The sequence below is a fragment of the Cydia fagiglandana genome, chromosome 15 (genome assembly GCF_963556715.1).
Source record: "Cydia fagiglandana chromosome 15, ilCydFagi1.1, whole genome shotgun sequence".
Lineage (NCBI taxonomy): Eukaryota > Metazoa > Arthropoda > Insecta > Lepidoptera > Tortricidae > Cydia > Cydia fagiglandana.
Window position 1 is genome coordinate 14654764 of NC_085946.1, and position 25568 is coordinate 14680331.

The window sequence follows — 25568 nt, forward strand, 5'->3', positions numbered from 1 at the left end:
GTCCGCACCGCGACTGCAGCAACAGGAGCGGGCGTGTGACGGCTCTCGGAGTCCCGCGGACTGGAGGCGTCCGCACCGCGACATCCCGCGGACTGGAGGCGTCCGCACCGCGACTGCAGCAACAGGAGCGGGCTCTCTCCCGCGGACTGGAGGCGTCCGCACCGCGACTGCAGCAACAGGAGCGGGCGAGTGACGTCTCTCGGAGTCCCGCGGACTGGAGGCGTCCGCACCGCGACTACAGCAACAGGAGCGGGCGTGTGACGTCTCTCGGAGTCCCGCGGACTGGAGGCGTCCGCACCGCGACTGCAGCAACAGGAGCGGCCGCGACTGCAGCAACAGGAGCGGGCGTGTGACGTCTCTCCGAGTCCTGCGGACTGGAGGCGTCCACCGTGGCCCGCAGCGTCGCGGTGTCTCGGAGTCACCTTGGACGACAGCAGAAGACGCGGCGCGCGCGGGCGGGGGCGGGCGCCGGGCCCGCGCCCCCGCGCCGGGGGACGGGGCGCCCCGGTCGCGCCGCAACTAACAACACGAGGTACTCCCAGGCTACTGCCTGAGAACCCTCCGCGAGTGACGAAGTAACTTCTGAACGCCAATAAAATTAGAATATCTTAAACTGGCTCACCGGATGGTTCGAGACAATCCAAACCTCCTTATCAGCGAAGCGCGGCACCCGACAGCGGCGCGCGCAGGCTGTCCGCCTCCGCGCCGCCCGGGCGCCGCCGCCGCCGCCGCAGGCACGATGACCGCGCGTTCCCTCTCCGATGCGGAGCGACTTGTTACCACTTGTTAACAAAAACCACTGACGCACTTCCTACTTCGATCTCGAAAATGCGAGTTAACGGTAACGATTTTAGCAGCATGGAATGTGAAAATTAATTTAGCGAGAAAAAAGTGGGTAGAATCGAAAAGCACCGTTCGATGACTTCGATCGCGAGACCGCCAAAAGACTAATAGTGGCGATCTCTGCCGTATCTCACTATTTAATCGACCGAGTTTTGGATCGGAAATGTTAAAGCACCATGCTGCAAAAATATACGCAAAAAATATTTGCGGACCATCGGTCAAGACGGTCGACGAAACAATGTCATGGCGGTGGCGAGTGGCGGGAAGCGAGCAACGGTTCGCAGGAAGTGGAAGCGGAACTACGTCACGGCGTGGGGCGGAGCGACTACATAGACGCTAGCGGCATCATTGGTCAACGATCGCGTTACTCTCTCAATGAAGATATCCGATGTGGAGTACGGAACACATAATATTGAAATGATTGCAATTAGAGCCATGGATGATTTGTTAATTTTACTTGATTGTTGTTATAAAAACACTGATGGGGTAAATTGTCGTCGAAGTCTTGTTGATTGGAACTTTTGAATGAATCCTAAAATTTTAAGCGTTCGCGCATGGGTGTTGTGTACATAATTTGTTAGTATTAATTAATGGACTAGGATCTAATAGTAAGTAAGCACTGAAAGTAAACTATAGTTTTAAAATATACTTTTTAATAAGAGTTGCTGTTTTATTTTTTCATTTATCAATACATATGTATTTTATGAAATATAATTGTTATCTTACGTTACCATCCATCCATTTTGTTTTAGATTAAGGCTTCCAAACAAAGTAAAAAAAAACAATGATAAAATAAAAAAACGATATGATAAAATCAATATATTGCATAAACGTACAAATGAAAGTAACAATAATATTACAGATTGATAACAAAATTAGCACCAACATACAAAAACACTTAACTTAGCTTCAAGTACAGACAGATCACCTTACATCTAACAGTTTAATTTACAACTAAAGGTAGTCTTTTTAGTTTGTGATATGCCCATACTTTTTCATTTAACCCTGTTGTATGGAATGACTATAACTACTAGGAGCCATTTGAATTGAATATGAACATGCTGGAGACCGAAAACATTTATTTAAAACGATACCGGTTTAACCGACAACTAACTTCTATTATGAGAAAATAGAAAAATAGCAAAAGAAAATCCATTACAAAATTATTTTTTTAGTTTCTACAGTTGACACATTTTGAAAATCATTTAATTTTGAGATAGCTGTTTGGCTTAGCGCCATATGCACCATCCCACTAACATGGTGTTAACCGGTTAAACCTGGAGTTACCATGGTTACCAGTACAATTTGACACTGGGTTAGCGGTTTAACCGGTTAACCCCGGGTTAGTGGGACAACGCTTAGGCTTTTATTATACTTTCGCTGATTATATCAGACAAAAGTACCAACACTCGCGGTAACCGGTTTTCTAAACAAAACCGGTTTCGGTCCCTAGTGTTTTTTTTTTAATTTTGTACTGTGATGCTATTAAGTCACTTTACCACTCTTAGTGGATGATATCACAGTTTGATCAATAACAATACCCTTCTGGGCCATGCCGCGGTCGGGTAAAGATTTTAAGGTTCCTATTGAGCTACAAGTATTTCGCGATTTGATAAGAAATGCTGAAAATGCTTTTTTTCGCCGAATATTTTACTAAGTACATAAATCTTTAAAAACAATGATTCGAATATAAAAGGAAACAGTATAAAAAATCGCAAAATACATTAGTAAAAAAAAAAGATTTAAAACTTCATACATACAATAGTATCAACTTCTTATAAAATGCTGCAAACATTTATGCTTGTGCCAAATAATTAATAAAATATATAAATAAAGACGGGATCATTAAAAATTAAGTAACATTCAAACTTCAACGTATAACTATCACTCTTAGAGTCGCTGCGTTTCTTAGATATTAATATCAGTTATAAAAACACATTTAACAAACAACATATTAAATATAACTTGTATAACAAGAGGATTTCAAAACAAAGAAAAAATCGTTTCACAAATACTCAACAAAAACATACTTTTGATATACATAAAACTTCGATTTATTAAATCGCACTTCACTTTTTAGGTACATATTAAAATCTCTCAGATTTCCAAGCTATACCAATTTTCAACATTATTATCAGGAGCCGTAGCGAACGCTAATCGAAAAATTAAAGATATGGATGATTCGACTGAAGTGTTATGCCGTTTTCGAGAATGTTCTCTGTTTTGTATGAAGGACGTTCTCGCTCGAGTATATTTCCCATATCAACCTGAGAACAATCTCGAGAACGGCACAGCATGCCGTTTTCGAGAATGTTCTCTGTTTTGTATGAAGGACGTTCTCGCTCGAGTATATTTCCCATATCAAACGGAGAACATTCTCGAGAACGGCACAGCTCTAGACACATGTGACGAAAAGTAGTCACTATTTCCATACATTTAAGTATCAACAGCGTTTATAAACGGTATCCCACCGTTTATGCAATAAAATATCAAAGAAACGAAACGAGCCATTCAAAATTGCACCTTATGTAGTTCACTCGATGGTCGCGATCAGATCGTCTCCCTCGAGCTTCTGTCCGTTCGTGATGAGCACGGATTGTATGGTGCCGGCTTTCGGCGCCTGCACTATCATCTCCATCTTCATGGCGGATAGGACGGCGATGGCTTGTCCTTTTTCTACTTTGTCACCTTCTTTTACTTTCACCGCTGTGGAAATAAATTGTGATTTATTATTTTATCGCTCGTTAGTTTTGGCGATAAAATAATTACGAAATATCCGGGAGGCTTTGCTCGGAAAACATATGAAAACTCAAAAATGCGCGTTTTCCCAGAGATACGACCTAGCTAGATTGATTTATCGCCCCCAAAAACCCCCATATACCAAATTTAATCGAAATCGTTAGAGCCGTTTCCGAGATCCCCGAAATATACAGTATGTATCAGAACGAGAGGCCAAGACAGAGACCCATTAATGTTTAGGTCATATTGAACAACTTTTACTATGGGACCAACCCCGAAATCGCGGAATAAAAATTGGTCGTTTCATACATTTTGCTTGTCTGATGTTGAAATTTCCTATGGGAGAGTCAATTTTTTTTTCGCGATTTTGGGGTTGGACCATAGTAAAAGTTGCTCAGTATGACCTAAACATTAATGGGCCTCTTTCTTGCCCTTTCGTTCTGATACATACTGTATACACCGTGAAATTTTAGTGGTTGTTTTCCCGCGGCAGGGCGATTTGCTATCGGTAGTACTTTCGAATTATGATAGACAAACTTACAAATAAACTGTTTTCCAAAAAAAAAATTACAAAAAAAAAACCTAAACTCGAACAAGCGAAAAACAATAGTAACGCACTAAAACTGCAAGTCGACGACAGTTCCCGATATTGTAAACAGATAAACAAATAAACAAGCACATGTTACTTTTTTAAACTGTGTAACAGGCTAGAGTGCTTTACTGTTTGACAACTGAAATTCAAATTTACTTAGACTGTTCCTTCACGTTTAACAGTTGAAATAAAACCTTTTTTTTAGTTTGATGATTGCCATTACGTTGTGTCAACTTTGGTAAATCGAATAATTACATCCTCTTTGCTTATTAAACTAATGTGATAACAGATCCTGTCAATGTCATCACTGCTATTTCTAGTAAAATGGATCGACATTACGAATATTCTAATTTAGAGTACGTCGCGATGGTGCAGCTGTACGCTAGGGTTAACTACGACTCCCACGCCGCCCGGCGACTTTACGCGGAACCGGACCATTTACAGTCGCTGCGTCTTCGGGGGATTTTAAACCCCCAAGTTCCACACGGACGAATAATTGTCGCCGCAACACAGCGGCTGCTTAACCACGGGCAGCTTCAAACGCCAGCACATGCACAGGGCAGAGGTGATTGTGTATTGAACGTGGCGGATTGCAGTTCGAACAATTATTGCGGTATCGGGAAGTTTAAGTGTTTGTTTAAGTTTTTGATCATTAAAAGCTTGATCTTAACTTGTTATGTTTACTTTTAAGGATCTGCAAACTAACTGCACGTAAAATGTGTGAAGGAAAAATAAATGGAACTACTTTTTAGGTTATTTTGTTTCATTCACTCAAAAGAATTAGGTAGGTACTACTGCAGTGCTACTACTGGTGTTAGGTCACTTTCGAGTTTCGTTCGACATATCTATAAATCTGGCATTTCTTAACATTATTTAAAAAAAAGATTACACATCGACTGTATATCGATAGCAGAATCATTTCGTTGCGGGAAAACAACCACTAAAATTTCACGGTGTATATATAAATATACATACTCGTATAAAGGTATTTGATAGATAAATTATTATACAATTTGCAGAAAGTTATAGGTCTTGGAAACGTATACAACTTACGAAACTTATTAAAAAAGTTAAAGGAAGTTTTTAGAAAATTCCCCGTGGAAAAAGTGGATCTATGTATATCTGAATCCCTAAAGTTTTTTCTCCTATCTTTGCATTCCCTAATATTGTTTGTCATAATGATCAGTTGTCCTAACACTCGTATACCCTAATTTTGGTTTCCCTATTATCGACTGGCCGATTTTTTTTTGTCCTAATATGTTTTTCCCTAATGGCACTTTCCATATTGAGTATTTATTCTAATGTTATGTAGCATAATTCTTTTTTTGCCTACTTATTGTTAGGCCTAAAATTTATATATCCTAACCACCATGTTACCTAATTTTACTTAGCCTATCGTTTCTTGACCTAATACTCGTATGTCCTAATTTAAATTTCCCTCCTAACCTAACCAATGGCAGCACTTCATTTTTGCGAGGATCGCAGTTCTAACCTAACCTAACCCACTTTTGTGACAACAGTTCGTTTTTTCGAGGGTCACAGTTCTAACCTAACCTAACCCACTTTTGTGGCAGCAGTTCGTTTTTGTGAGGGTCACAGTTCTAACCTAACCTAACCCACTTTGTGGCAGCAGTTCGTTTTTTTGAGGGTCACAGTTCTAACCTAACCTAACCCACTTTTGTGGCAGCAGTTCGTTTTTTTGAGGGTCACAGTTCTAACCTAACCTAACCCACTTTTGTGGCCGCAGTTCGTTTTTTCGAGGGTCACAGTTCTAACCTAACCTAACCCACTTTTGTGGCAACAGTTCGTTACCATTCATTATGGAAAGTAATTGTTATGATAATTGGTCAAAAGGAAAAGTAACTGTTATGATAATAGATCATTAGGGCAATAGCCATTAGGTCAAAACAGTTAGAGCATGTTATTTTATGCCAAACATTGTTAGGGATTTCAAAAATATAGTAAAAAACTTTAGGGATCTTGATAGTTATGGTGTAAATGCTTAGGACAAATGATTCTTAGGCTAACCATTACATTATGGAAAATAATCGTTATGACAATTGATCGTTAAGGGCATGTGCCCATTAGGACAAACCAGTTAGAGCAAGTGACTTTAGGACAAACGTTAGGGATTCAGAATGACACCCGGAAAATGTAGTATGTACATTTACTTACATAGTACGGTGCCTGGCATCGGGGCTCCAACTTGGTTCTTGTCTCCCTTGACGGCTTTAGGATGGATCTTCATTTCCTATAAAGAGAAAAAATCGTGGATTTGAATGTTGTTATAACGATAACAAACACAGAAATCAAATCAAATGTTAACATAAAGTCGATTTTTTTATTCGGTAGACTAAAATGACATTTCATACTATGAAATGACATTTCATGTTCATACTAGGAAATGTCATTTTAAGTCTACCGAATAAAAAAATAGGCACAGGTATAAGGAGGAATTTTGGCCGAAAGGTGTCAAGCTCCGGCGGTTTCGCGGCCGGCTCCATGAAGCCTCGGCGGCGACATTGCGCGACTGGCGACGGCGGCAGCGGCAACTATAGGTGGGAACGAAAGGTCCGATCGTTGTGTCTCGCTGCAGCCTATGGGTGCCGAAGCCGCCGTCGCCAGTCGCGCAATATCGTGGCCGAGCCGTGACGCTGGGTTGTTTTCTCTGAATCTAAGACACAAATTTAAAAACGCCCATCAACTTAATATTGGCAGTCAAGTTACCTTGCTGGCAGTCTCGTCCTTGATGAACACGCTTCTAAGCTGTCCGTTGAGCTCGAAGAACACCTCTCTCTCGCCCGCGGCCGTCATATCGTCGGAGATGGCTAATGTGCGGATGTCGAGCGTCTATACTTTGATACTGTCACCCTACAGGGCTAATACTAACCTTGCTGGCAGTCTCGTCCTTGATGAACACGCTTCTGAGCTGTCCGTTGAGCTCGAAGAACACCTCCCTCTCGCCCGCGGCCGTCATCTCGTCGGAGATAGCTCATGTGCGGATGTCGAGCGTCTATACTTTGATACTGTCACCCTAAAGGGCTAATACTAACCTTGCTGGCCGTCTCATCCTTGATGAACACGCTTCTAAGCTGTCCGTTGAGCTCGAAGAACACCTCTCTCTCGCCCGCGGCCGTCATCTCGTCGGAGACGGCTAATGTGCGGATGTCGAGCGTCTATACTTTGATTATCACCCTAAAGGGCTAATACTAACCTTGCTGGCCGTCTCGTCCTTGATGAACACGCTTCTAAGCTGTCCGTTGAGCTCGAAGAACACCTCCCTCTCGCCCGCGGCCGTCATCTCGTCGGAGATAGCTCATGTGCGGATGTCGAGCGTCTATACTTTGATACTGTCACCCTAAAGGGCTAATACTAACCTTGCTGGCCGTCTCGTCCTTGATGAACACGCTTCTAAGCTGTCCGTTGAGCTCGAAGAACACCTCTCTCTCGCCCGCGGCCGTCATCTCGTCCGAGACGGCTAATGTGCGGATGTCGAGCGTCTATACTTTGATACTATCACCCTATAGGGCTAATACTAACCTTGCTGGCCGTCTCGTCCTTGATGAACACGCTTCTAAGCTGTCCGTTGAGCTCGAAGAACACCTCCCTCTCGCCCGCGGCCGTCATCTCGTCCGAGATGGCTAATGTACGAATGTCAAGCGTCTTTCCGCGCTCGATCTTCACTTCGATGCTGTCGCCGACCTGAAAAATAAATGCTGAGTAAGAGAGTGAAAATTATCAAGGAATATCGCCAATTACTATAGAGCACTTCTCATCATCATCATCATCATCATCTCAGCCATAAGACGTCCACTGCTGAACATAGGCCTCCTATAGAGCACTTCTATGCTGTGCTATAACGGGATCCTGGAGAAAACAGTACCCGCTAAAAACGGATGTTCATTGGGAAAGACCCCTTAAATAGTTAACCCAGAATCTCCAAGTTTTATTGTTTCGCCTGAAGTGACGGTCGAGATTATAATGCTATCCCTCTTCCACGGCATAATCTACTGTGCATGTGCAACGCCTGCACCGCCAACGACGCCGACGCTCGAAAGACGCCAGATGTGGGGAGGCCCTTATTTATAGAAGTATTTAGGTACATGTACAGCTTTCTTTTTTTATGACAGGCTTAGAAATGCGTCACCGATTCATAAAGCCAAAATACTTGTGGAATACTTTAGTATAGTTTACGCTATAACCTCTAGCCGATACGTACCGCCCAGACCTTGCCAAGCAAAATTAAATTTTGTTTTGTCAACACAAAGTTCAAATTAGAATGGAACAGGAGACCTTTTTCTAGGTCTCTGGGCGGCTAGAGGATATACGAGTAGGTAGTGATGGAAGAATTGCACTCACCGTAGGTCCAACAAGGAAGGTCTTAGTATCCAGATGTTTGACGGGGCCGTACTTCTCGCGGATGCGGAAGAAATCGTTGGCCACTTGCGGGTACATAGCGGCCGACATTACGTCGTAATCCGTGATCTGTGGGAATTTAATATTATTAAAAAAAAAATGAATTTTTCACCTCAGCAGCTCGAACAAGGATACTTTGCTTCTTAAAAACAGTGAGCAAAATGCGATTTTGCTCACTGACTCATTTTGTCTCACTCAGTGAGCAACATGCGATTTTGCTCACTGAGTGAGACAAAATGACATTCAAGTGACCTTTATAGTCAAATGTCATTTCAACATGCGGGGTCTAATACAAGTTCGATATACTTGGGTTCTATTATCTCTGTCCCTTTAGGTATGTTCTCACTGCTTAGGGTGAAAAATTTTGTGTACTACACGAGAACAAAGTTATTTACATCTCGTGCGCTTTTGAATCCCTTACTACACTCAAGATTCTATAATAGATTCACGAGCGTAGCGCTTGCACGGGACTCAAAATAAGCACTCGAAGAAATATCAAACTTTGATTTCTTGTTGTACAAATAACTATTGTTCATGACACTTAACCCTTTGGGGCGACCGCGTCGCGTGGGCGGGTGCAGTGCGCGGGCGGTGCGGGGGTGAATTTGTAAAATTGTTTTCCTAGGATAGCGGTGCCGTCATTTAAGGCTTGGCCACACACAGAGCGCGACGCAGCGCCGCGTCCGCGCCGCGTGATGCCGACGCGATGCCTGGTCAAACAGGGCGCGCGCCGATCGCGCCGGCCTCACGCTCTCAACACGCCCTCAAGGCGCGCGTGAACGCGGCGCGGCCGCGCGGGAACGCGGCGCACCGCTCGCTGCCTAACGTCCGATCCTACTGATGTGACCTTGCGGGACGCGGCGGGCCGCCGCGTTCGCTCGGCGCAGCGCTGCGCACGCGCCGCGCGGACGCAAGGGGCCGCGCGGCGCGGGGCGCGACAGAAGCGGGGCGTGATACCGGCGGGACGCAGTCTGTTTGACGTCGGTAACCTGTTAGCATGTGCCGCGGTCGCGCGGCGTGGACGCGGCGCGGACGCGGCGCTGCGTCGCGCTCTGTGTGTGGCCAAGCCTTTAGCGGCCGTCTCCATACAAAATAATACGGCTAAATATGGATGAGTAGTATTTTGTATGGAGACGGCCGCTATATACTAGAGGGCTGTCCATAAATGACGTCATCGATTTTTAACGATTTTGGACCCCCCCTCCTCCTAAAATCATCCAAAAATCATGTTTCGAATGATCCCGTTTCCTCCTACGTCATGCTACCATCATCCGATGTCCAGACCCCCCCCCCTAATTTGAAATGACGTAATTTATGAATAGCCCCTATAACCAGAGCTTAAGTAAAATCCATCGCACTCGTCCGCGCGAGTTAGCCGTTAGTTATTTTCCGTTAACCCGTTCTGTGCAACCGCGCCAGCTAACGGACGCCCTTGGACCTGAACCTTGTCGGAATGGGGTTGGCCGGTCGAAGTATTTAGCAGATGGCGCCAGCATAGCTTGCCCTGTCAATCCCTAGAATTGTGTCAAATTTTTGTGCCCTGGATGCCAGCCCTTAAGCCCTCATAGAAAAAGGGGCAAGCTATGATGGCGCCATCTATGCTAACTTTTGACAGTTGCCAACCCCATTGCGGCACATGTCAGTCTGACTTTGGCGGTCAAAAGGTTAAGGGAAGTTTGGGTACTAGTTGGGTCTAAATGGGTTAAATACAAGACATCTTAAATTCACAAACATTACTGGCTAAGTCTTGGTGTTTTTATGACATAATGACATTAGCGTAGCGTAGCGTGAACTAATCTAGCCGTGGGCGAGGCCCTTTTTTCAATTAGCCCGAAGAGGCCTCGCGCGAGGCCCCTTCGGGCGCGAGGCCGTGAGCGAGAGCCCACTCCACCCACGCCTAGCAACAACGTGACTGCATAATGATGTCAGACCTAAACCTTCAGCTTGGTAACTTAGGGGGTAGACTAACAGGTGGTCACATAGTTTAACATATTAGGGCTTGTGCACAAATCACGCGAGGTTATCGAGGGCGAGGGGGGTTCACGAAAAAATCACGATAGATCACGTTGGGCGAGGGGGGTATAAGAAAACCTCACGTGTATTATTCTACAGTGAACGAAACTAAGAAAAAAAAACCTACCACATGAGTAGATACTTTTTCTCGGTTTCGTTAAACATAAATCTTCACTCTGCACTTCAAAATAGCGAGCCTATTTAACGAAAATAGAAAAATAAACAAGATTTTCTATATACAATACATATCTTAGAATTAGGTCGAATGAAAAAATAAAAAAAAAATACACGTGAGGTTGTGTGGGGGGAGGGGGTATCCAAAAACCTCACCAAATATCACCAAGGGGGAGGGGGGTAAAAAAGTAGCCGAAAAAACCTCGCGTGATTTGTGCACAACCCCTTACTTAAAATAATAAATGATGTTCCAAACAACATAAAAACTCTTAACAATTAAGGGAGGAATATGAGAAAAAAATCACGATTACAAAAGGTTTCAAACAACAGTTCCAAAATGTGGGGTTCAAAAAACATGTCAATAAAGAAATCGGTTAGTGACATTTTTAACACTTGACACTTGGAAAGACGCTTAGAAATGGCTTATTCTCCCTACCACATTGTCTATTTCACCGGTCACAAAGTTCTGAAAACATGATATAAGTACGTAAAAACCATACACATTTCGCATATAGATAGGTAGGCATTCACACTTAAAAAATCTTCTGTAAAAATCTTTGCAAAAATCCTTCAACTTTTGGGTTATTTCTACTGAGAATCACGAGGGTTTAAAAAGAAAAAAATTGTCCCAAAAATGACAGTTTTGTAACGCATTTTCACATACATTTTGTATGGACCGTTACAAAACTGAAACCCAAATTTTATATGAAAAACTGTTGACACTTTATTCTTTGTCTTATTCAATAGTATTCGTGATTCTAAGTCTAAATAATAACCCAAAAGTGCCATTTTTTCTGAAAACCCCCAAGTAATAAAATACGCCATGTAAAGATTCGTTTTCCTAGGATAGCGGTGCCGTCATATAGCGGCCGTCTCCATACTAAATAATACGGCTAAATATGGATGTCGTAGTATTTGTATGGAGACGGCCGCTATATGACGGCACCGCTATCCTAGGAAACTAGAGCATAAGAGTTTTTATTATGCCGATGCCGTCCTATCCTACATATTCCGATTATGTTTAAAAAAAAAAACTACAGACTGATGATCGCACAGACAAACACATTGTTGAGTTTTGTTGGGCTGTGCTTACATCTGATAACCGATTATGTGGTTTGCTCGAACGCGGCCCTACGGTGGTGTCAATGCTGACACTACGATGGGCGCGACCCGGACTGTCAGACGAGGATCGACCGCCATTACTGCGTCGGAGTGTGATTTACTTGAAGCTACGCCTGTTTTCCGTGTTTTATGTATTAAATCCTGTATTTAATGATGTATGGTGTTTTCTCTCCTAACACATCACATGTCATATGATTTACCATGTATTTTGTTAAATGAATAATAATAATATTGTTTACCTGCGGGTACGTTTCTTGGATGTCAGCCTTAAGTTTGTCAAAGTCGAGTGGCGGCATTTCAGCGCCGGGCCGGCCGTCGATTTTCTTCATGTCTTTAAGTACTTTAGATCTGTGGAGAAAAACATTAGGTGTATTCTTATTTATTTTTTAGACGTGGCCAGTAAACTAAAAAGCTTTCATATATCTGTCCAGCTGGCCAGCAATTCTTCTACAAGTCGCATTCCTCAACCGATTTTTTCTGATTAAGTTCGATAATTAAATGAAATTATTTTGTCAATTGAACTTTTAGAAATTTTTCGAAACAACCGGAGCGATCTACAGCTTGTCAATTGAACTTTTAGAAATTTTTCGAAACAACCGGAGCGATCTACAGCTTATAGAGCTACTAGTAGCACATATATGGGATATAAAAAGTAGTGGATCTGTGAGCTATAGACCTCGCGAGCATAACATAAAACTGAATAAATGTATGGCTCTGCTATTTTGAAAAAAAAAATCCAAAGACATCGAACCTGCTCACAAAAAAAAAGAAAAAAAGGATAATTTTGCCTTTGTACAAATGATGTGTGTTTTTTCCTGTTTTATGTTTCTTCTTGTACAATAAAGTGTTTTACTACTACTACAAAATTTGACGAGAATCGAATTGCTACCAGTAGAGGAGAACATCCATACATGAGAAAGCATATTTGACCAAGCTGAAATGGAGACCTTCGCTAACGCTCAGTTAATAAAGACAGGCACTATAATCACACATACCTTAGAGGTTCAGGGTATCCGCCATGCGGCTGCCCAATAGCTCCCTGCAGGAACTCCACGACGGACTTGGGGAACGACAGCTCCTCAGCCTTAGCTTCGATGTCCTTGGCGGTGAGTTTGTTCTGCACCATGAACTGGGCGAGGTCACCGACGACCTTGGACGAGGGGGTGACCTTGATGATGTCACCGAGGATAAGGTTCGCTTCTCTGTAAAAGAAAATAGATAGTATTTGATCTGTGCGCAAAAAGCGTGGTAAAATAATACAGATTCATTGGTCAACGCTTAGCTAAAGTTGGTCAAGCAGAATAGATCTTGTCAGTAAAAAAAGGCGGCATATTTGAAAAATGTAGGCGCGGATATCGTCTCATAGAAAATTTGAATTTCGCGCCCTTTTCTACTGACAAGATTTGCTTGACTATCTATAAGGCCACGCGTCGCTATATTCCACGAGATAAAATGTAGGACCAACCATGCCATAGCAAAACAAACTGACAGTGCCATGGAATATTTCGAGATATAATGGTCATTTCGCAATTTCCGGGTTGGTTCCATAGTGTAGGTTCAAAATGAAGTAGGTATATGTGTATAAGTAATGTGCACCCACAGACAAGACATCCACCAGACTGAGCATAGTCGCGCTACCTCCTCTGCCACGCATACAGTAATTTTACTCCATGTTCGAGTCGAAAGTGTCTTTGTGTGACGTCCGTGTCTTTGAACGGACCAATCACGGCACGGGACTTCGTTCACCTCGTCCCGCGCACTCCCGCCTTTTTGGCATCATCGGTTGCATGAAATAATTGCTCTAAACTCGGTCTAGAAGATTCCTAGTCTATGTGTGCACCTCAAAGGGTATGGCTCAGGGTTGAAAAGAACAAAGGACAGTTACCATATATGTGGAAACTTTCAGGAGAAATAAATAAACATGTTGAAAATGGAAAATTTCTTTCTCAAAATTTTTCATGTAGTTGGCAAACTTGGAAACTTTCCGTCAGCATGTAAGATTTTTTCATTTTGCATGTTATACCAAATAAGTTACAATACAAGTGCCTTTTATACGAGCTACAATAATCTCAAATGTCATGTGACGAGACAGGTATTACGAATGAATGTGGAGGGAAGTACGGGGAAAGGAAAAGGTGGATGGACTGTGTGAGAGATGATATGAAACGAACGCAAGTGAATGATGAAATGACGGGCGACAGAGAGGTGTGGAAAAGAAAGACGTGCTGCGTCGATCACGTAAAAAAATAAATACGGGAATGGGACAAGGGCAAGAGAATGATGATGAGTCTCAAATGTCTCAATTCACTAGACTTCATAGTAGCCGTGCACTCGAACGGCCCGTACAGGGTTCGAACTTGCTCTCAGTACGCTGAGTATTCCGATACTTTTTGAAGGGGGATTTCTTTAAATAACATATAGTATCTTACCTGTAAGCCTTCTTAACCTCCTCGAACTGCGAGCCCAGTCCGAGCGAGAAGGCCTGGAACTGCAGGTTGGTGTACTGGCCGCCGGGGATCTCGTTGAGGTACACGTCCGCGTTGCCGGACTTCATGGTGGCCGTGCACTCGAACGGCCCGTACAGGGTTCGAGCTTGCTCCCAGTACGCTGAGTATTCTGATACTTTTTGAAGGGGGATTTCTTTAAATAACATATAGTATCTTACCTGTAAGCCTTCTTAACCTCCTCGAACTGCGAGCCCAGTCCGAGCGAGAAGGCCTGGAACTGCAGGTTGGTGTACTGGCCGCCGGGGATCTCGTTGAGGTACACGTCCGCGTTGCCGGACTTCATGGTGGCCGTGCACTCGAACGGCCCGTACAGGGTTCGAGCTTGCTCCCAGTACGCTGAGTATTCTGATACTTTTTGAAGGGGGATTTCTTTAAATAACATATAGTCAGCGAAATGCTATACATGGAAGTATTCTGTCCGCTCAATTATGACCCAACGCAAACTACCCCGCGATAGGCGGTACTTACAAACTGCTCGATTGGCAATCTCAGTACGACCGAGATGACAGTCAGTGACAAATGGCTAAATTGATTTATAAAAACAACGTTTTATTGTAATTAAAAATATATTCATGTGTCGTGAAGTGGTGCAGAAGTTATTTTAGTTCATACCTAGGACAGTGGAATCACTTTTCACTTGTAGTAAACAGATAACTGCAGTAGAATTTGGAAAAAACATGACGATTTGTTTTCAATACTACCGTGCTAAGCTAAAACGTAACAACTGCATACGACTTTCATAACAACATACGACTTTTTAAATTGCGAGGATAATAGGGATGGTGTTATGCTAAATGAAGTAGACTATTTTATTAACTTGTGTTTGGTTTAGGTATTTTCTATATAATTATAAATGTAGTAATAAATTCCTTCTTACAGATTTGTATTTTTCTTTTTTATTTCATGAGATGGAGCTAAAAAAACTACCTAGTTATTTCAAATTAATAATCAAATTTGGTATTGTCATTTTACATTACTTTCCATTCAGATTCCCACAAGATGCTATTCGCAGAGAACTATGGAAAAAAGCTGTCCAATTAGAGAGACATGAAATTGAGTGGATGTCTGGCAAGATATCTAGAATATGTTCTATTCATGAGATATAACCCGTGAGATAATCATACCCGGTCTCCTATATGTAGATACACTTTTCCTATCATGCTTTCACTGAATTAATTTAACAAATACACACATTATCGGAAAATGTTGATCATTTGAATCCACCCTCTACTGTCACATATATGTAGGTTCTCTCTCAAGCCATTTCCGTCAGTAGACAAGAGCGGCAAACATATTAACTCACATTATAGACGGGTCTAACGCGAATTATATTCAATTACCTTGATTTACCGACGTAAAATCAGTTTCGTTTCGTATAATGTGAGTTAATATGTGTTCAAAACGCGAAAGTTTAAAATATTATAAGAGAGGCAAATTTTGAAAAAGTAAGCGCGCAAACGGCTGTGGTCCTATACAAAATTTTAATTTTGCACCTTTTTCTACTGACAAACTTGCTTGACCGGCTATATACATATAAAATATTCTGAACTGAAAGTGGGGATTTATTGTGACTCCGCCTGTTCAAATATTTTTGACCCGATTCGTGTACCCGTGTAAATTTTGCAGACTGTATAGCCAGTCCGATTTCTAAGATCAAGTTCGCCATACATTTACTATGGCGTACTTGATCTTAGAAAAACGGTCAGACTATACCTGAACGTGAATTCGTACTGCCATACAGATTGATAATAAAATATACAAAATACTTATTATAGCGGAATACATTTATACAACAATGATATATTTACTTATGTTGAGTTAGTCTGTCATTTCATAACAACATTTTAACTAGTTATCTTTTAATCTTCATTAAATTATTATACGTGAATTATTTGACTGGTTCTTCAATGTATGGCATAAACCTGTCCCTGTCCAAGTCATATTCTAATCAAATATGGACCGCGAACTCTCAGCGGCCAGTACGTACAGCAAGAAGGTTATTAGCGGATTAATGTCGCTGATTGGTAGTTATTGACATTATATGCATTTCATCTACACTTAGCTATGTACCATTAGTGTAATAAAGATGACTATTATTTCGTTTACCAGCTTTGATTACAGTCTCTGTAAACGCTTCGTCTTATTTGAATGTAGGCGTAATTGTGTATGTGTGCTAATTTGGCCCGAGAATTTGAACGGTAATGTTCCTAAAGGCGGTATCCATGGTTATATATGATCGCAGCATATAGTATCTTACCTGTAAGCCTTCTTAACCTCCTCGAACTGCGAGCCCAGTCCGAGCGAGAAGGCCTGGAACTGCAGGTTGGTGTACTGGCCGCCGGGGATCTCGTTGAGGTACACGTCCGCGTTGCCGGACTTCATGGTGGCCGTGCACTCGAACGGCCCGTACAGGGTTCGAGCTTGCTCCCAGTACGCTGAGTATCCTGATACTTTTTGGAGGAGGATTTCTTTGAATAATATATAGTAACACACCTGTAAGCCTTCTTAACCTCCTCGAACTGCGAGCCCAGTCCCAGCGAGAAGGCCTGGAACTGCAGGTTGGTGTACTGGTCGCCGGGGATCTCGTTGAGGTACACGTCCGCGTTGCCGGACTTCATGGTGGCCGTGCACTCGAACAGCCCGTACAGGGTTCGAGCTTGCTCCCAGTACGCTGAGTATTCTGATACTTTTTGAAGGGGGATTTCTTTAAATAACATATAGTGTCATACCTGTAAGCCTTCTTAACCTCCTCGAACTGCGAGCCCAGTCCCAGCGAGAAGGCCTGGAACTGCAGGTTGGTGTACTGGCCGCCGGGGATCTCGTCGAGGTACACGTCCGCGTTACCGGACTTCATGGTGGCCGTGCACTCGAACGGCCCGTACAGGGTTCGAGCTTGCTCCCAGTACGCTGAGTATTCCGATACTTTATGGAGGGGAATTTCTTTAAATAACATATAGTATCCTACCTGTAAGCCTTCTTAACCTCCTCGAACTGCGAGCCCAGTCCCAGCGAGAAGGCCTGGAACTGCAGGTTGGTGTACTGGCCGCCGGGGATCTCGTTGAGGTACACGTCCGCGTTGCCGGACTTCATAGTAGCCGTGCACTCGAACGGCCCGTACAGGGTTCGAGCTTGCTCCCAGTACGCTGAGTATTCCGATACTTTATGGAGGGGAATTTCTTTAAATAACATATAGTATCCTACCTGTAAGCCTTCTTAACCTCCTCGAACTGCGAGCCCAGTCCCAGCGAGAAGGCCTGGAACTGCAGGTTGGTGTACTGCCCGCCGGGGATCTCGTTGAGGTACACGTCCGCGTTGCCGGACTTCATGGTGGCCGTGCACTCGAACGGCCCGTACAGGGTTCGAGCTTGCTCCCAGTACGCTGAGTATTCCGATACTTTTTGGAGAGGAATTTCTGAGAACAATAATAGTGATGATATAATTTATTTTTCGATAACTTTTTTTAGGGCATTTTATTTTAAAGGCCGAAATTGTATCGTAAAGTACTCCGTGTAATACAATTAGACATGTGTCGTTCACGAGTGAGTGATTTAAATGAACTGAACTCACTCACTCATCAACTCAGTGCAGATTCAACTCGCCCATTTCGTTCAGTAACTCATCTATCTCAGTGTTCCTTGCTCGCTCTTTCCCACTCATGATTCGAGCCGGCCGAGCGTGACGATGCGAATAGGTTTCGGAGTGGTTCGGAAGAATTCGGAGGGTGTCGGGAAAACACGGCGGGATCATATCGAGTGATTCTCCATCTTGGTCGCACTTATGGCTGTGTGTATCTAATTGATTGACATCTCTCTCTACTCATTCGTGACCAATATAGCTTACAGATCTACTGAGCGAAATGAATGAAATGAGCGCAAAGAGTGATACATATCACCGCGAGCGAAAGATATTAATCAATCTTTTTAACTCAGAGAAGCGTTTTGTGTATCTCTATATACTCTACTGTACAAGATGTGAAGTGGAATGCTTGGAGTTTAGTAACATAAGATTGGCCGATGACCGACATTATGTCACCGATATAAAGTTACTGGCGCGGAACTGTAGAATTTAGGGTTGGTTTTTAAGTGTACTGACTGGTGTCCTGTTCGGTGCCCATGAGGCAGGCGACGAGCGCGCCCATGCTGGGCTGGCTGGTCATGCCCGACATGGAGTCGGCCGCCGCGTCCACCACGTCGGCGCCGGCGTGCGCGCACGCCAGCATGGCCGCCACGCCCGCGCCCGACGTGTCGTGCGTGTGCACGTGGATGGGCACGTCGGGGTGCTTGTCGCGGATCGCCGAGATCAGGAGCCTGGGGAATAATAGTACATTATTGTCGAGGCTCGGAAGTAGCTACTTGCAGGCTGAGGATTCGTTTTAAACGAACGACCCTGGGAGTCCGTTTAAGTAATTGAATCTGAAGCCAGCAAGTAGCCTTCCAGCCGAGTCATATATAGTGCTTTTCTCAAAAATGGTGCTAGAAATATAAATATCATAGAAATATTTTACAAAAGTAGCATTCTTACGTATATATTTTCACAGAAAAAAGCCCCTGCCGCCTTTTTATTGTTTAATAAAAAAATAGAAGTGTATTTTTCGGCCGAAAATACGCCAACCTATTTGAGATAGCTAAATAGTCGCGGTACTAATCATGTGTTTGGCTGTTTAATGGGCCTGTGCCTTCATTTGATATGGCCATTTCAACTTATAAAAAATTCGGAACTCGACAAATAATTGAATTTGTATGCAACATTGCAGTCCCGAAATCGAGACTGCAATGTTTTTAACTTTTTAATTTTTGAGTGACCATAAACTACGCGCTTCGCGACCTATTTTTTAGACGGCAAAGTCGACTTTGCCGTCCATTTTTGAGAAAAAACTTTAAAGGAACTGGGTTGAGTGAGTAAAAGACACCGTTGACTGGTAATCTTAGACTAATTTATTCAATCCTACCTAGGCGTTTTATATATCCTTTTATCTTTACATCCATCTCTAATCTGCGGCGACACACACAATATCTCGACTGAATCAGCGCGTGCTCCAACCTTTACTAAGTTATCGACACGCGCTGATTATATTTCGCTGACCGCCATAAAAACGTCTGTTAAAGATGGTTAAAAAAATCAAAACTAAACTTTGCTCAAATAATACTCACTTAGCTGCTTGAGGCTTTAATAGCCCCGCCATATCCTTAATACACAGCACATGTGTCCCAGCCTTCACAAGCTCATCGGCCAGGTTCAAATAGTACTTCAGGTCGTATTTCTTCTTGTTAGGGTCGGACACGTCGCCCGTGTATGAGATGGCAGCTTCGACTACGCCCCCGGCTTTGCCTGCGGCGTCCATGCCGAGGATTAAGTTGGGGAGGTAGTTAAGAGAGTCGAATACGCGGAAGATGTCCATGCCGGCTTTAACCTGTAATAAAATTAATGGTGTTAATTGTAGGTAAACGTTTATAAAATTCAACATAATATAGATAATCATTTATTCCACAATTAATATGACATTTATGTTTGGTGGAAAGAGACAAAATTTAGCAAATGTTTGCTAAGTTTTACGAATAAGGGGGTAAATTATTAAAATATGATGTAAAATGGCCAGGGAAGGGCAAGATCGGCCACAGCCGGATATTATACGATGTAAAATGGCCACCGCAGGACACGATCGGCCTCAGGCCGACATTCTATAATGTAAAATGGCCAGGGCAGGATATTACCGGCCGTAAGCCGACATTATATGATGTAAAATGGCCAGGGCAGGACATTTCCGGCCGTAGGCCGACGTTATTGATGTAAAATGGCCAGGGCAGGACAAGATCAACCGCAGGAGGACATTATATGATATAAAATGGCCAGGGCAGGGCAAGATCGACCGCTGGCTGACATTATATGATGTAAAATGGCCAGGGTACTCGTAAGACATGACCGGGCACAGACCGACATTACATGACGTATAATAGCCTGAGCAGGGAAAAATCGTGAGAATTTCCCATTATATAAGTTTTTGTGTAAATAAATGATAAGACACTGACCGACATCTCGCAGAACTTGTAGACCACGTTGTCGGGGTAGTTGGTGTAACCGACGGCGTTGGCGCCGCGCAGCAGCATCTGGAACGGAATGTTGGGGATGAGGCGCCGCATGTCTTCTAGTCGCTCCCATGGGCATTCGTGCAGGAACCTGGTCAAATGGGAAATAGGTTAAAAAGAGAGTTAGAACTCGAGAAATAGATAAATTTAGAACTTGCTCAGATAAAAGTTAGGTTAAGGCTGAGATCGTCCTACATCAGATTATCATGTAAAATGATATGTCTGACGAGTTTAAATATTTATTAATTCTTTTTTTCGAACATCAGTCCATAAATAAAAATAAATACAATAAATTAAACAAACCGTATTAACATATTCATGCAAACTACTCACCTCAGAGCGACATCAAAAGTAGCTCCACCCCAGTTCTCCATAGAGTACAGATTGCTAAAGTTATGCGCAACGTAAGGTGACGCAGCCAATAGATCATGTGATCGAACTCTGGTGGCTAAGAGAGACTGTTGAGCATCTCATATAAAGATACTGTAAATGACAAGGATATAAACTACTCACCTAAGAGCGACATCAAAAGTAGCTCCACCCCAGTTCTCAACAGAGTACAGATTGCTAAAGTTATACGCAACATAAGGTGACGCAGCCAATAGATCATGTGATCGAACTCTGGTGGCTAAGGGAGACTGTTGAGCATCTCATATAAAGATACTGTAAATGACAAGGATATAAACTACTCACCTAAGAGCGACATCAAAAGTAGCTCCACCCCAGTTCTCCATAGAGTACAGATTGCTAAAGTTATGCGCAACGTAAGGTGACGCAGCCAATAGATCATGTGTTCAAACTCTGGTAGCTAAGAGAGACTGTTGAGCATCTCATATGAAGATACTGTAAATGACAAGGACATAAACTACTCACCTAAGAGCGACATCAAAAGTAGCTCCACCCCAGTTCTCCATAGAGTACAGATTACTAAAGTTATGCGCAACGTAAGGTGACGCAGCCAATAGATCATGTGTTCAAACTCTGGTAGCTAAGAGAGACTGTTGAGCATCTCATATAAAGATACTGTAAATGACAAGGACATAAACTACTCACCTAAGAGCGACATCAAAAGTAGCTCCACCCCAGTTCTCCATAGAGTACAGATTACTAAAGTTATGCGCAACGTAAGGTGACGCAGCCAATAGATCATGTGATCGAACTCTGGTGGCTAAGAGAGACTGTTGAGCATCTCATATGAAGATACTGTAAATGACAAGGACATAAACTACTCACCTAAGAGCGACATCAAAAGTAGCTCCACCCCAGTTCTCCATGGAGTACAGATTGCTAAAGTTATGCGCAACGTAAGGTGACGCAGCCAATAGATCATGTGATCGAACTCTGGTAGCTAAGAGGGACTGATGAGCATCTCTGAACGACGTATCCATAAGGAGAAGACCCTTGTGTTGGCGGACGGCCTTGGCGAAGGCCTCTGGACCGCCTTCTTGGAGGATCTGTTTGAAGCCTTTTGGAGGCTTGATGGCTGTAAGAAAAGAATGTTTGTTGTTTTATTTAGTTTTAGGTGGTCTTCAGTATAAATACTCAAGCACAGAGACATCTAATCCCAAAAATTATAATCATAGCAGTTACAAAAGTTGATGTCTAATTTCTTACCCGTATTTTCTCCGGTTAGTTCGTATTTCTTGACAGCCTCTGGTGAAAGGTCTGAAAATAGGTTTAGTAAAATAAGGAAACTGTGCACACATGGAGCGTGAACATTATAATTAAATGAACAACAGACACAATTTTTACAAGAATAGGTAGGTACATGTTTTTTTCATAGCAGTCTACGATTGGTTATGGGATAAAAATTGTAAACCCTCCACGCTATATGCCAAAAAATCCATTTCATGCCAAATATGCCTTACATAGTTTTGGAAAAGAGCCGAGTACTCTTCAAACTGATGGATATTTCTATCAAACATAGCTAAGAACCACCGCTAGGAAACTCGCTTTCACGTTAAAAAAACCGCAACGAAATCGGTCCATCCGTTGGATAGCTACGATGCCACAGACTGACATACATTGGCGTCAAACATATAACATCCCTCTTTTTGCGTCGGGGGTTAAATACTAATAAAGTAATATTATACAATAAGGGTATGTAAAATGTATTCATCCTTGCGTATCTTACCATGTAAACAAATAAACGTCAAATCCATAGAAATTCTAAACATCGTAATGTCAGATGTTTTTGAGGTGATCCGTTCGTTACTGCGATTATTGATGAAAATCTTATTAGAAATTATATTTTACAGTGTTTATTTGGTTACAACATTTTAAGTACTGTAATTTGCAATTTATTCAATAAATAAAATAAAAAAGTGATTATTATTGTGTGATAATGTTTTCGAGCATTGTTTGTTTACATGATAGGACAAGTGAGGACGAATACACTTTAAAGTTTAGTTGATTAATTACATATAGGTACACACAAACACACATTATGTACAACCGTGTGCGAAATGAAAATGTATTTAGGTTTAGTGCGGCCCTTGTGTTATAAATTTGATGTGTAGAGTTACCGAACTTCAGGATTTTTGGGAATGTGCCAGGTTTACGGAAATATTAGGAATGACGAATGAGTGTGAGTAGATACAAGTTTTTGTTATAACTAGGGAAATGTAAGAAACATTTAACCCTTAAATGCATGACTTTTTCTTTTTGCAAGAAATTAATATATGTATCACATAATTGTTTGCCGATTCTAGGAAAAATAGTAAAAAAAAGGATAACTTCGATTTTCACTGCGAAATCAGTGCTAAAAGTTGAATTGGCTGAATCATATTTATGTAAATATGTAATTTTCAGTAATAGATATACGTATATGATTTTTTTACGACCATTACAAAGGTATGTACACTATTTGTGATATACCTACGATAAAGTGTTTAAATATAAAATAATTACAAACCCCAAAAACACCGTTCAAAATCACATACTAACAATTATCAACTTCTGGATTTTCCCAAGCTTTCCGACTTTTCGTCTTAAAACGAATGTAATTTTTATAAATTAAGAATATTGCGTGAATTTAACCCTTAAATTACCCTACTACTTGACGTTTGGTATAAAGGCCAGGCCACACCGGATGCGTGTGCGTGACGTGCGCGTGCACGTACGCGTCCCGCTGCGTTGTAGAATATGAAAACTCATAAGAGAGGACACACCGCTTGCGTGACGTGTGCGTGACGTGCGCGTACGCGTGACTTGCACGCAACGCAGCTCCGACGAGACAAACCGGCTGCGTGCTGCGTGCACGCGTCCACGCAGCGGAGCGGCAACGTCGCTTCGTTGCGTGCAGTGATGACGTTGTGTTTAACTGCGTTCCCTATGAGAGGGCGAACCGAGCAGGTTCGGACGCGCACAGTGTACGGATGGATGTTTTAATAAATAAAATAGAATATTGATTACATGTGTTTATTGGTCAAACACAACTTACAGACTAACTCGATACATGATTGATACATAGCTTATATAATAAGTACATAAGTACACATACACCACACGCCCCCTCTGCATGTAAAAAAAAAAAAAGTATAAGCTTTTTTTTTATGAATAGTATAGTTTAGTTCTATTTTTGTGCAGAGTGTTTTGTCTATTTCTGTTATCTATAATTATTACATTGGGTTCAATGTCCTTAACTACTTTAAACGGACCTAAATATAAGGGGTCCAGTTTGCTAGAACGAGCTTCGTTTTTAACTAACACTAAATCGCCTTCTGTATACTTTACAGTGTGTACATAAGTGTCGTGACGAGCTTTTCTTAGCTCCTTACTTTTACATATATTATTCTTAGCATCTAGGTGCGACTTTTGTAACCTATATTTTAATTCATACGGGTAATCGTTATGGTTGTACAAAGGATCTAATGTATCTGTCAAATTGGTCGGTATATTACACATTTTTCCAAAAACAAGTTCAAATGGGCTGTATTTGGTTTCGGTATGAACAGTAGTATTGAAAGCAAAACACCAGTAGGGTAACCATGTACTCCAATTTTGTGCCTAATTATCTGTTTGAATGCGTATAAAGGAAATTAGATTTTTATGACTATTTTCTAGTGCACCTATTGTTTGATGATGATAAGCAGTTGACGTTAAATGTGTAATTTTTAACAGTTTACATACTTCTTGCATCGTAGATGAAATGAATTCTGTGCCGCGGTCGGTAACGATTTCACTGGGTATGCCGTAGCGTAAAATAAAGTTGTTTACAAACGCAGTAGCGACGGCTACCGTGTCCTTTGTAGCGAGTGGGTACGCTTCGACATACTTGGTAAGATCGCACTGCAATGTTAAAATATAACTATAATTATTGTAATCCTTACCTAATGGCCCAACTAAATCTAAAAATATTCTACTGAAGGCTGACTTACCTGTGTCAGTTATTGTCATTGGTTCTCTTATATATTTACTATGTTTCTGTTTTTGACATGAGTCACATCTTTTTACGAAATCCGTGACGTCTTTCTCCATACCATGCCAAAAAAATCGTCGTTTAATGTTATTTAACATACGCCTAATGCCTGCATGTCCACTAGTAGGTAACATGTGGTAGTCATTTAGTATGACACGAATTGTGTCCCTATCGGTAATTCTTTTAATTCCTCTTAAAATATGTAACCGCGGTCCGGTCCATTTAGGTAATTTATTTATAGAACGCGTTAACGCTTGAACATTTTCTTTATTATTTTCATTTATTATAACATATACGTCATTTACATTTGTATTTTCACAGAATGAACTCAACGCCCTCGCAAAGGCAGCTCGTGCGCAATGCGATCGGGATGTTGGTTTGACGTAAATTAATGAATTTGTTTCTACAAATGCGAACTCTTCGCTCTCTTTAGTTACGTGTTGTTCTAATGTTTTAATTTCCGTATCATGTATATTCATTAAAAGTTCCGTGTAACTGTTAGGAGCTTTTAGCATATCGACCACTCGCGGTTGACAAGTCCAGTCGGTAGTGGCTGGTGGTTGATTTACGGGAGATATTTTGTCAGTTTCATTCTTGTTTATTTTTTTACGCTGTGCCCTAGTTAATACAGGCAGGATCGCCATGTACGGATGGATGTT

The 25568-nt window shown here is 42.1% G+C and overlaps 1 protein-coding gene across 1 annotated transcript in view; it reads right to left on the bottom strand.

The window, feature by feature from the left end:
- Positions 1 to 1647: 1647 nt before the first annotated feature.
- LOC134671431 (pyruvate carboxylase, mitochondrial) overlaps positions 1648 to 25568 on the bottom strand; it is a 69282-nt gene continuing 45361 nt past the window's right edge. The window contains exons 15-26 of the mRNA XM_063529289.1: positions 22104 to 22154; positions 21723 to 21972; positions 20433 to 20580; positions 19557 to 19816; positions 18499 to 18713; positions 17608 to 17818; positions 12895 to 13101; positions 12139 to 12247; positions 8534 to 8659; positions 7715 to 7876; positions 6350 to 6425; positions 1648 to 3549 (exon numbers count right to left, since the gene is read on the bottom strand). Coding sequence (XP_063385359.1) covers positions 3377 to 3549; positions 6350 to 6425; positions 7715 to 7876; positions 8534 to 8659; positions 12139 to 12247; positions 12895 to 13101; positions 17608 to 17818; positions 18499 to 18713; positions 19557 to 19816; positions 20433 to 20580; positions 21723 to 21972; positions 22104 to 22154 — 1988 coding nt within the window. The 3' untranslated portion in view covers positions 1648 to 3376. The remainder of the gene's footprint in view (positions 3550 to 6349; positions 6426 to 7714; positions 7877 to 8533; positions 8660 to 12138; positions 12248 to 12894; positions 13102 to 17607; positions 17819 to 18498; positions 18714 to 19556; positions 19817 to 20432; positions 20581 to 21722; positions 21973 to 22103; positions 22155 to 25568) is intronic.